The sequence below is a fragment of the Quercus robur genome, chromosome 9, assembly GCF_932294415.1.
Source record: "Quercus robur chromosome 9, dhQueRobu3.1, whole genome shotgun sequence".
In the NCBI taxonomy this organism is placed as follows: Eukaryota; Viridiplantae; Streptophyta; class Magnoliopsida; order Fagales; family Fagaceae; genus Quercus; species Quercus robur.
Genome location: NC_065542.1, coordinates 41,385,541 through 41,396,886, shown reverse-complemented (window position 1 = coordinate 41,396,886; position 11,346 = coordinate 41,385,541). Strand labels below are relative to the sequence as shown.

General features: G+C 37.4%; 1 protein-coding gene across 2 annotated transcripts; it reads left to right on the top strand.

The window, feature by feature from the left end:
- Positions 1-1,959: 1,959 nt before the first annotated feature.
- Positions 1,960-9,109, top strand: LOC126698407 (uncharacterized). Of its 2 annotated transcripts, XM_050395606.1 has the most exons (4): positions 1,960-7,141; positions 7,240-7,581; positions 7,682-8,306; positions 8,395-9,109. In XM_050395606.1, the coding sequence occupies exons 3-4, from the start codon at positions 7,692-7,694 to the stop codon at positions 8,707-8,709; spliced, it is 930 nt and encodes a 309-aa protein (XP_050251563.1). In that variant the 5' UTR covers positions 1,960-7,141; positions 7,240-7,581; positions 7,682-7,691; the 3' UTR covers positions 8,710-9,109. The 2 variants fall into 2 exon arrangements, with proteins under 2 accessions (XP_050251563.1, XP_050251562.1); XM_050395605.1 differs by lacking the exons at positions 1,960-7,141; positions 7,240-7,581 and having other exon boundaries at positions 7,591-8,306.
- The last annotated feature ends 2,237 nt before the right edge of the window (positions 9,110-11,346 follow it).

Below are 11,346 nucleotides of genomic sequence, written 5' to 3'. Positions count from 1 at the left end.
TACTGGTCAACTTAGGTTCTAGACAAAGAACATTTACACCCACTGAAATTAGAAGTCTTCAATCTTCAATGAGTTTATTATCAACAAAATGTTTGTTTTTATATGAATTCTTCAATGTCAATGTTGTTGGAGTCGATTGTGTTTCAAACACTTAGCTTTGTGTCCCCCATTGGTTAGAGATGGATCAAGTTATATGTTTAATGCCTTCTAGCTCAAATTTAATGTCCTTTAGTTCAAATTTAATGCCTAGCCATTGGGCATTTACTATGGTCAGTAGCCATTGGGCATTTATTGTAGCCAGTAGCAGTTGGACATTTATTGTGCATAATGAATGTTGGAAGCATACCCTTAGGTAGCCCACTAGTTCATTTATTGGCTTATAAAACCCTAAAGCATTCTTTTTTTTTTCTCCCAATCTCTTTCTAACTCCAGCCACACACTCTATTCATTTTTTGCTTTGGTTCTTCATCTTCTTCTCCCACAAATTTCAGCTCTTATATTTTGGTCTTAAGGAAAGGCAAATAAGGTTATTCTTTGTTCTTCTTGCTTAGGTGTATGTCCAACTTGAGGAAATTATTATAGTCTAATCTTGGGGGGTTGTTCGGCCAAGAAAGTCATTCGCACCAAGTTCCACTCTAGGTGGCACGAATCAACCTTTAAGGACAACGCTATTTGCATGATTCTATAATTTGTGAGATCTTTCTAACTCTCTAGTCTTTATATTATTTTATGTTATTGCTAATTTTTAGGGTTTACTTTGTTGAATAAAAACTTGTTTACTTGAAGAAATTATTATAGTATAATCTTTTTTTTTTTTTGATAGGTATTATAGTATAATCTTGGGGGGTTGTTCGGCCAAGTGAGTTATTCGCACCAAGTTCTACTCCGGATGACACGAATCAACCTTTAAAGACAACGCTATTTGCATGATTCTATAATTTGTGAAATCTTTCTAACTCTCTAGTCTCTATATTATTTTATGTTATTGCTACTTTTTAGGGTTTATTTTGTTGAATCAAAACTTATTTATATAGCTATATTTACCATAAGATTGTTGGAAAATATAGAGATAAACCAGTTTTGATTCAACAAAGTAAACCCAAAAAATTTGCAATAACATAAAATAAATAGAGAGAGTTAGAAAGATCTCAAAAACTATAGAATCACACAAATAACAATGTCCTTAAAGGTTAATTCGTGCCACTTGGAGTAAAACTCAATGTGTTGGGCTCTCTTGACTGAACAACTCCCCATGATTAGACTACAGCAAATATATTCAAGATGGATGCACACCCAATCAAGAAAAACAAAGGAACAACCTTCTTATTTTGCCTTTCCTTAAACCCAAAAAGAAATGCATAAAATTTTGTGAGAGGAGAATAAAAATAGGAGTAGTAGGTGGCTGGAGAAAGAAAGAGATGGAGAGAAAAAGGAATGGTGTTAGGGTTTTATAAGCAAAGACGAAATAAATGAACTAGTGGACTACCTAAGGAGTAGGCTTCCAACGTTCAATGTACACAATAAATGCCCAATGGCTACTGACCACAATAAAGGCCCAACAGCTACTAACCATAATGAATGCCCGACAGCTACCAACCATAATAAATGCCCAACGACTATTAACCACAATAAATGCCCAACAGCTACTAACTACAATATATGCCCAATGGATAGGCATTAAATTTGGGCTAGAGGGCATTAAATTTGGGCTAGAAGGAAAGGGAGGAAAAGGTTAAGGCCCAAGGAAGTTAGGAACAAAGCCAAATGCCAAGTGTTTGAAACACAATCCACTCCAAAAATGCAATGATTATGGTTAGTAGCCGTTGGACATTTATTATGGTTAGTAGCAGTTGGACATTTATTGTGGTCATTAGCCGTTGAGCATTTATTGTGCACAGTAAAAGCTGGAAGCCTACCCTTAGGTAGCCCACTAGTAAATCATTCTTCCCCCCCCCCCCCCTCCCAATCTCTTTCTAACTCTAGCAACCCACTCTATTCATTTTTTGCTTTGGTTCTTCATCTTCTTCTCCCACAAATTTCAACTCTTAAAATAAGGTTGTTCTTTGTTCTTCTTGCTTGGTGTGCATCCAATTTAAAGAAATTATTATAGTCTAATCTTGGAAGGTTGTTCGACCAAGAGAGCCATTCGCATCAAGTTTTACTCTAAGTGGCACAAATCAACTTTAAAGGACAACACTATTTTTGTGATTCTATAGTTTGTGAGATCTTTCTAACTCTCTCTATTTATTATATGTCATTGCTAATATTTTGGGTTTACTTTGTTGAACCAAAACTTGTTTATCTAAAAAATGTTTATCTAGCTATATTTTCCAACAAATGTTGTTCTGATTCACTTCTAGTCAATGTTGGATAAGTTGATTTGTTTTTCAGTTAAGTTAGACATGAAAATTGTTAGGTTCTAAATATTTAGGATTAAATATTTAGATTCTTATTTTGTGTATGTTGGCAAATCAAGAACAAAAACATCTCTAGATTAGGTGTTAGACATTGCTCAAGATAGTACAAATCAAGATTCAAGAACATTCAAGCTTCAAAAAGGAGAGTTCAAGTTCTGTGAAGCTCAACCAATCGAAAATTAGACTTGACCAATTGAAAATCATAGAAAAGTTAATTCTATAGATTTTAAACCAAGCCCAAGCCCGCGAAAACATTTAGGGTTTTAGTCCAGCACTTCTAAGTATAAAAAGAAAACCCTAACTATGTTTTGGAGACTTTTGAAAGACTTGTGAGTTACTCTTATGAGATTTGAGAGGTTTCTGTAACCTTCTAACTCTACGAGTGTCTACCGGAACGAGATCTACAATCAAGTGCTGGTGGAATCAAGTTACTGCTACAAGATTAGCAACCACTGGTGATTTGAAACCTTTGAGTGGGATCTCAAAGTCATAAGTGTGGGAGCTCATGTTCAGCAAATCCAAGAAAGAAGAGTACGTGGAGTCGAAGCTGCACGTGGTCGCGTTAGTAAGTTCTACTAAAGATAGCATTAGGTTTAGGAGTTAAATCTTTTGTAAACTTCAATTCTTTCTTGTGGATTTGTTTACCTTGAGGATAGTTAGGTCAAATTCTCTCCAAGTTTTTACATTGCAACATTTAGTTTTATTGGTTTTCCTAGGTGATTATATCATTGTGTCTTTTACTTTTCTATTGTGCATGATATGATATATTACTATTTAACCTAGATCTCGTAATTAACCGAAATAACTACTTGGCTAATTCACTAGGTGTAAACAATCTATTTTAAAGGGATCTAAACAAATAAACAAAAATAAATTAGCTTAGGTGGCAAGAAATTTTTATTAAGCAACCAACAATCCGGTTCTTTATACTTGCACTCTTTTGTGCCTCTTTGTTAGTTTGACACTCCATTCTTCTAGTCTTGCCGTTATAGATTTAAGATAACCAGAAATAATCGAAGTTAAAAAAGTATCAAAATTGAAATAAAATCATATGTTTCACCAAACTTAATGATGTGGTGTCAATAAGTGAAACAATTGTTTTCAAAACTAAATTTATTCCCTACCCACTCCTCTCTCTCAAATGCAATGCCTGCATCACTGTTCTAACATATCTTCTGCTAGCATATACCAACAAGATTTTTTAACTAGTGCATCTCCACCAATAGTTTTTCCAATAAGTCAGATAATAGGTTTTAATTAAAAATTAAATCGAAGTCTTTTCATTATGACTTTGACACACATCTGAAACCTGCCCCATGTTTCTCAAAAACCATAGACCAACTAAGGCCTTCCATTGGCATCAATTTATATCTCAAGCCATCAATAAGACTCTAGACAAAAGCAAGAAACTGATTGTTCAGAAACTTATCAAGAGAAGAAGAATTATTATTCCAAACCTTAGATCGAAGTCTTTTCATTTGACTTTGACACACATCTGAAACCTGCTCCATGTTTCTCAAAAACCACAGACCAACTAAGGCCTTCCATTGGCATCAATTTATATCTCAAGCCATCAATGAGACTCTAGACAAAACCAAGAAACTGATTGTTTAGAAACTTATCAAGAGAAGAAGAATTATAATTCCAAACCTTAGAGTAGGTATTTGGTAATCACCTTTACCATAATACAAATAATAAGCTGATCGTCTGGGAAACCAAAGAATTTGTATTCACCTAGTCGGATGGTCCTAGAAGCAGCAAGAGCATTGGTTCTTTGGGCCTGGATGGGACTAAAAGTGATACCTTACCTTCTAGCCCCAAATTTACTTGCCATTTATCTGATGGAGTTATAATCATATAGTTCTAGCTTTACCAACTTTGATCTAGTTGCGTATGTAACATCCCGACCCAACTTTATAGTTAACCTATGTGTTTGAGTGGTTAATTATTATTTAGCGAAAATGCACTTTTGGTCCCTACATTTTGGGCCTATTCTCAAGTTGGTCCCTAAATTGATTTAGCTCCTAGGTCAGTCCCTGATTTTTAAAAACCGTTTTTAAAATAATCCCTACCGTCAACCCAGTGATAGAAAATACTGAGGTGGCAAATGGAGGTCCTAGCTGTCAAACCCATTTATTAAAATAATAATTAAAAAGCCAGCGTGTCCCACTTACACCCACGTGACCCTTCATGTGACACTGTCACCTTATCTCTCGCGGACTTACCCCTCACATGACCCTCACATGTTCCTACCATGTCATTTTCCCGCCCACTTAGCCCACACATGACCCTCTCATGACTGAACTCATAAACTACCTTTAGTCTTCACTCCTTCACCGAAAATCCCCAAATTTCACCTTCACTTGGAAATGAAACCTAACAATCCCAAATCGTCTTCTTTCCCAACAGCCCGTATCGTCTTCATCCTTGTGTTTTTCCCCTAAAATCCAACTTGAAAACCGTAAGAAAACCATTCCCCTGAAACTTGAAAACCCATTCCCCTAAAACTTGAAAACCCATAATCTGAGAAATCATAGTGAGTTAGAACGACAGAGACTTTTACCGCAGCTGATAAGCTACGAGGTACAAAGCTATTTCTCTCTGTGTGTTTCTATTTATGTGTGTATCTGACTCTCTTCGAAAAGGTGTGAATGTGTGTATATCTGTCTCTGTCTCTCTCTTACTTTTAATGCTTTTTGTCTCTCTCATCGATTATGGACCACAGTTTAAGTGCTTTATTATGCTTTTATTTGTATAATGTTTTCTGGTTGGTGTATTTTTCTTTTTGGCCTTTAAGGATCATGGTGGACCATGTATGTTCCTTGTTATCAGTAAATGATATATGTTTTGGCATTGTTTTTATGTTTAGAAGATATAGAGTCAATGCATATTTGACTATTTGGTTTAGTTTTGTCTTTATTGAAATAAAATATTCTATAAATAATTTTTCATGCATGCAGGATGGATGAGTCTTTTACTTTGTATGTGCATCATGGCGGACATTTTAGTGAAAATTATCAGAAGTATGTGGGGGGTGATGTGGGGATAGTAGATGGTTGTGATCCTGATAAGTGGTCTAAGGTGAAAATTGAATCCATTTGTAAAGAGTTTGGGTACACGTGTGTGAGTAGGTTGTGGTACACAATACCTGGGGAGGATGATCAGGAGGGTAGGATGTTCCACTTGATCAAGGATGACAAGGATGCAATGTTCATGACTGGTTTGGTGGGGTGTCATGGATATATTCATGTATATGTCCAGCATCCAGTACATGACCCTATACTGGTTAATAATGGTAATGGTGTGACATTGGACCTTGTTGTAGAGCCTGAGCCTGAGCCTAAGCCTGAGGGGTATAGTTTTAGTGATAGGGAACCTGCTTATAAGGATGGAGATGACTTCTATCATGGTGATGATGATTTTGATGGTCATCAGTACTTCTTTGGGGGTGATGAGGATGATAGGGATGATAGGGGTAGGGATGATTTTGATTCTGATGTTGAAATACTTGGATGCAGGAGACTTGGTAAGGAACCAGTTGTTGAGGAACCACAAAGGGATGGGGCTGTCACCACTGATAGTAATGAGAGTTCTAGTGATGCTGAAATGGAAGGGACTAGAGAAATGAACCCTAACCAACGGTATGTGGGTGAAGATAGCAGTGATAGCTGGGACAATGATGTTGAGGCAACCAGATCAGATGGGGGCTAGTGTTGTGAACTCAGATTACACCAGTGAGGAGCTGTTAAGTCTGACTGAGTCATCATCTAGTGGTGATAAAGGGGTAGATGATAGTGACACTGAGGATGATGGTGATGCTGCTCATGGACATGTGGATAATGTCACTAGGAGGAAGAAGTTTCTAGTGTTTAAACCAGTTTCTAATCCTAAACACATGAGGTTTGACAAGACTATGTTGTTTATTTCCCTTAAACAGTTCAAGGATTCTATCACTGAGTATGCAGTGAATGGTAAATGAGGGGTGAAATTTGTGAAGAATGATAAATTAAGGGTTAGAGTTAAGTGTCAACCTCCCTGCAAGTTTACAGCTTACCTAGCAAAGTTGCCAAGGGAGATGAGTTACCAACTTAAGACCTTGAACTTGGAGCACACATGTACTAGGAGCTACAAAAATCCAAGGTGCACTACCAAGTTCCTTGTAGGAAGTTGATGAAAAAGGCGAGGAGACAACCTAATATAAAGCTCAAGGATATTCAAGAAGCAGTGCATGAGAAGTATGTGGTGAATATCAATGCTGGGACGGCCAGTAGGGCTAGGGAAAAGGCTCAAGAGTTTGTTAATGGGTCTTACATAGAGCAGTACAATCAGCTCTGGGATTATTGTGCAGAACTAAGGAGATCTAGTCCTGGTAGTACAGTTCTGATGTAGACTCACACTTATAATGAGGGAGACTTGGCAGCTGAAATGGATTTACAGATAGGAGTGCCATACTTTGAGAGATTGTACATTTGCTGGGCTGGGTATAAGAAGGGATTCTTGGCAGGCTGCAGGCCAATAATTGAATTGGATGTTTGCCATTTAAAACCAAGGTGGGGGGGCAGTTGATTATTGCAATTCCAAGGGACCCTATTGAAGAACATTTCCCTTTGGTTGTGGCAGTAGTGGAAGCTAAAACCAAGGACTCATGGACTTAGTTTATAAACCTATTGCTAGCTGACATTGGTAATAGCAAGAGGTGGACATTCATATCAGACCAACAGAAGGTATTTCCATATTTTATGTTTGTTTATAACATGAGAAATATGAACAACAATTGTATGTGATGTATATATACTTACTTCTTGTTGTTTGCATTTGGCAGGGATTAGTGCAGTCATTTGCAGATAATTGGCCTCTTTATGAACATAGGTGCGGTTGTAGACATTTGTACAACAATTTGAGGAAGCAACATCCTGGTTTCCTAATTAGAGAATTGTTTTGGAGAGCAGCAAAAGCAACTTATGCACAGGAATTTGAGAGGGCAATGAATGAGATGAAAGATATTGATGAGGGTGCATACTTTTGGCTGAAAGGACACACCACAACAATATGGGCTAAACACATGTTCAGGGGTGATGGGCTAAGTGATACTATCCTTAACAATATGTGTGAAAGCTTCAACAGTAAGATCATAAAATTCAGAGGGAAGCCCATTATTAGCATGGTATGCAAATTTCCTATACTTTATGTATGTTGGTCTGAGTTATATTTTTTAGCATGCACTAATACATGGGTTGTTTATGTATGCAACTTGGAGACATTAGGTTGTATTTGATGAATAGATCCCAACAAAATAGACTGAGTATTTTGAAGATAGAGACTGAGTTGTGCCCTAAAGTATGTAAAAGATTGCATACGAAGAAGATGAGTAGTAGTAAATGGTTGGCTTGTTGGTCTTCTGACACAAAATTTGAGATTAAGAATGCGCTACAAAGTTTCATTGTGGACTTGGAAAAGAGGACATGTACTTGTAGGAAATGGGACATCACTAGTATTCCATGCTGCCATGCAATTTCATGCATATTCTTCAACAGGGAGGCAATTGAGAAATACACCAATGACTGCTACAAAGTCAGCACATACAAGGCATGCTATGAGCCCATCATTGATCCCATTAATGGTCAGAATATGTGGACTCCAACTGGACTCCCACTTGTGCAGCCTCCAATAAAGAGAAGGCCACCTGACAGGCCTAAGAAGAAGAGAGCAAGGGAACCCAATGAGCCAAGAAGGGGTCATAGCAAGGGGTTGGGTATTGCCAAGAGGTGCAAGTCATGTGAGAAGATAGGTCACAATAAAAGAAGTTGCAAATGTGAGGTTGGAGGGAATTCTTCATTGCCTACAGTTGCTGGTGGTGGTCCAAACAACAGGAGTTCTAGGAAAAAACAGGTATAATACTTGTTTGTGCAGTAATTTTTTTTTGTTTGCACTTGTTTCAATTTTTTAATGTTAACTTGAGTGTATGTGTTGTTTGTAGACAACTAATGGGGCTCATACTGGTGGAGTTGGTGGAGCAAGTGGAGGAGTGGCCATCAATGAGCCAAATCCACCAAGGGTACCACCTACCACACAAGTTGGAAGCAGTGCAGCAACTACCAGACAAGCTATAAGCAATGCACCCCCCAATAGTACAACATCCAATCCAAGCAAGAACACACATGGAAATCCAAAGAAGAGAAAGAAGGGGAGTGTCGCAAGTGAGACTTTGAATGCATCAAGAAATGCATCTAGGTACAAAGAAGCATTGAGGTTTGCTAAAAGCCAGTCATCTGTGCTTGGGCCAATGGGATAAGCTGCTGGAGACTGAGCAATATCCATTTCTTTGTTTTTTGTATCTTTGAACTTTTTTGTGGTAGTCAATGTGAAAGGTTGTAATTATGGCTGAATTATGTACATTTTGGTAGTGTTAAACTATGGTAGCTAAGTACTGCACAATGGCCTTGTGAAAGTTTGTCAGTGGTAGGAAAAGTCCTTTTTGTTGGTTGTAATTATGGCTAAATTATGTACATTTTGGTAGTGTTGAACTATGGCAGCTAAGTACTGCACAATGGCCTTTTTGTTTTTTGTTGCCTAAATAATGGCTAAATTATGCAAAAGAAGTTTTTGTGTATGGCAGTTAAGGTTTTTGTGTATTGTGATTTGTGTATAGTAGCTAAGGTTTTTGGGTATTGTGATTTGTGTAATATGGAAGGGATTGCTTGGGTTTTGTCAATGAATTGTGTATTGTGATCTGTGTATTATGGTAGGGGATTGCTTATATGGTTTGTGTATTGTGATTTGTGTAATATGGCAGGGAATTATCTATATGGTTTTGTGTATTATGATTTGTATATTTTGGATAGATTCATGTCTGTCATGTATATAGTGCAGTCTGGTTTGTGTATTGTGTTTGCACACAATGGTGCAGTCTGTTTGCACACAATGGTGCAGTCTGTGCACACAATTACCAATTCCTTGTGCATGTGAAACTAGTAACATCATGGTTGCAGGAAGCATGACTATGCATCATTATCATGCTTTCAACATGATGTTACTAGTAATGAATCCTTCAAATTGGTAACTTCAATTCAGTATTTTCCAGATAAGTATCAAGTATTTTCCAGATAACTTTAGTTCAAAGGTGCAGCTCATGCTAGATTAGTGCAGTCATTTTCTAGTGGGCAGTTTGCACACAATGATTGAATTGGTAACTTCAGTTCAGTAAGTTACACATAGTGACCATTAAGTTCATTCATTCATTACAAAACCAGATAACATTGAACAAAATTACATTTTATTTCATTGAACCAGATAACATTGAACAAAACCATGATAATTTCATTTCATTCAAATAGAAATTACAAAGGTAATTGGGATATAGTTTTCCACAAAATTCTTCACAAAATGCTCCACAAAATGCTTCATCAGTAATGCCACAATCAGCACAACTAAAATCACCATCTAACCCACTCATCTAAACCACCAAAACTAAAATTACACAAAGTTAGATCCCACACCTTAGCAATGCCACAAACAGCACAACTAAAATCACCATCTAACCCACCTATCTAAACCACCAAAACTAAAATTACACAAAGGCAGATCCCACACATCAGCAATGCCAAAATCAGAGACACTGTCAAACACTTCTCCCTCTTTTTGCAAGTTGAAACTTCAGCCTGGAGTCCGAGAATGGTCTGCCTCTGTTCTGGGACAAGGACCTTACCATGCAGACAAATCTCATCATCAACCCATTGAAAATATTTGCATTTTCGTCCAACCTAAAATTCAAACCAAATCAATCAACCCATTAAAAAAACAAACTAAAGAAAAAAAATTGAAATTACTCAGACCTTACCAAATAATTAGGACACCCATAGAACCTTCTTCCTGGATTGTTCTTTGTCTAGGAAACCATTAGAACTGGTTTACTAGGGCTAGGGCAATAACACGTGCGTGATGCTCTCCTCTTCAGTCTTGTCGAGGATGATGAGCTTGATTCCATCTCTTCAATGTGGTTTTGATGAGTGGGTGATGCAGAGTTTTTGTCTGTGAGTGATTTAGGGTTCTTCGTGTGTGTGGTTTTGATGAGTGGGTGAGGCAGAGTTTTTGTCTGTGAGTGATTTAGGGTTCGTGTGTGTTTGTGAGTGATTTTCTCAGGGAATGTTACGGTTTTGGTCTGTGAGTGATCTACCCAGTTTTTGTCTGTGAGTGATTTAGATTTTTTCTCAGGGGAATGTTACGGTTTTAGGGAAATGGCTGAAGAACATGAGGATGAAATGTTACTATTTCAAGTTCCAAGGAAATGGTTTTCTCAGGGGATGCTATGGTTTTCAAGTTGGATTTTGGGGAAGAACACGAGGATGAAGACGATTTGGGATTGTTAGGGTTTCGTTTTCAGGTGAAGGTGAAATTTAGGGATTTTCGGTGAAGGAGTGAAGAGTGAAGATTGAAGGTAGTTTATGAGTTCAATCACGAGAGGGTTATGTGTGGGCTAAGTGGGTGGGAAAATGACGTGGCAGGAACACGTGAGGGTCATGTAAGGGGTAAATCCGCGGGAGATGGGTGGCAGTGTCACATGAGGGGTCACATGGGTGTAAGTGGGACACGCTGGCTTTTTAATTATTATTTTAATAAATGAATTTGACAACTAGGACCTCCGTTTGCCACCTCAGCATTTTCTATCACTGAGTTGATAGTAGAGACTATTTTAAAAACGATTTTTGAAAATCAGGGACTGACCTAGGAGCTAAATCAATTTTAGGGACCAAATTGAGAATAGGCCCAAAATGTAGGGACCAAAAGTGCATTTTCGCCTTATTATTTTGAGCCATTTACTTTCTATAATTAATAAAAGAGTATTTAATAAGCATATTATTATATAACGCCATTGAATAAAAGTTGTAAAGATTATAAATAATTGAATGGCTAATTGTATCATGAATATATA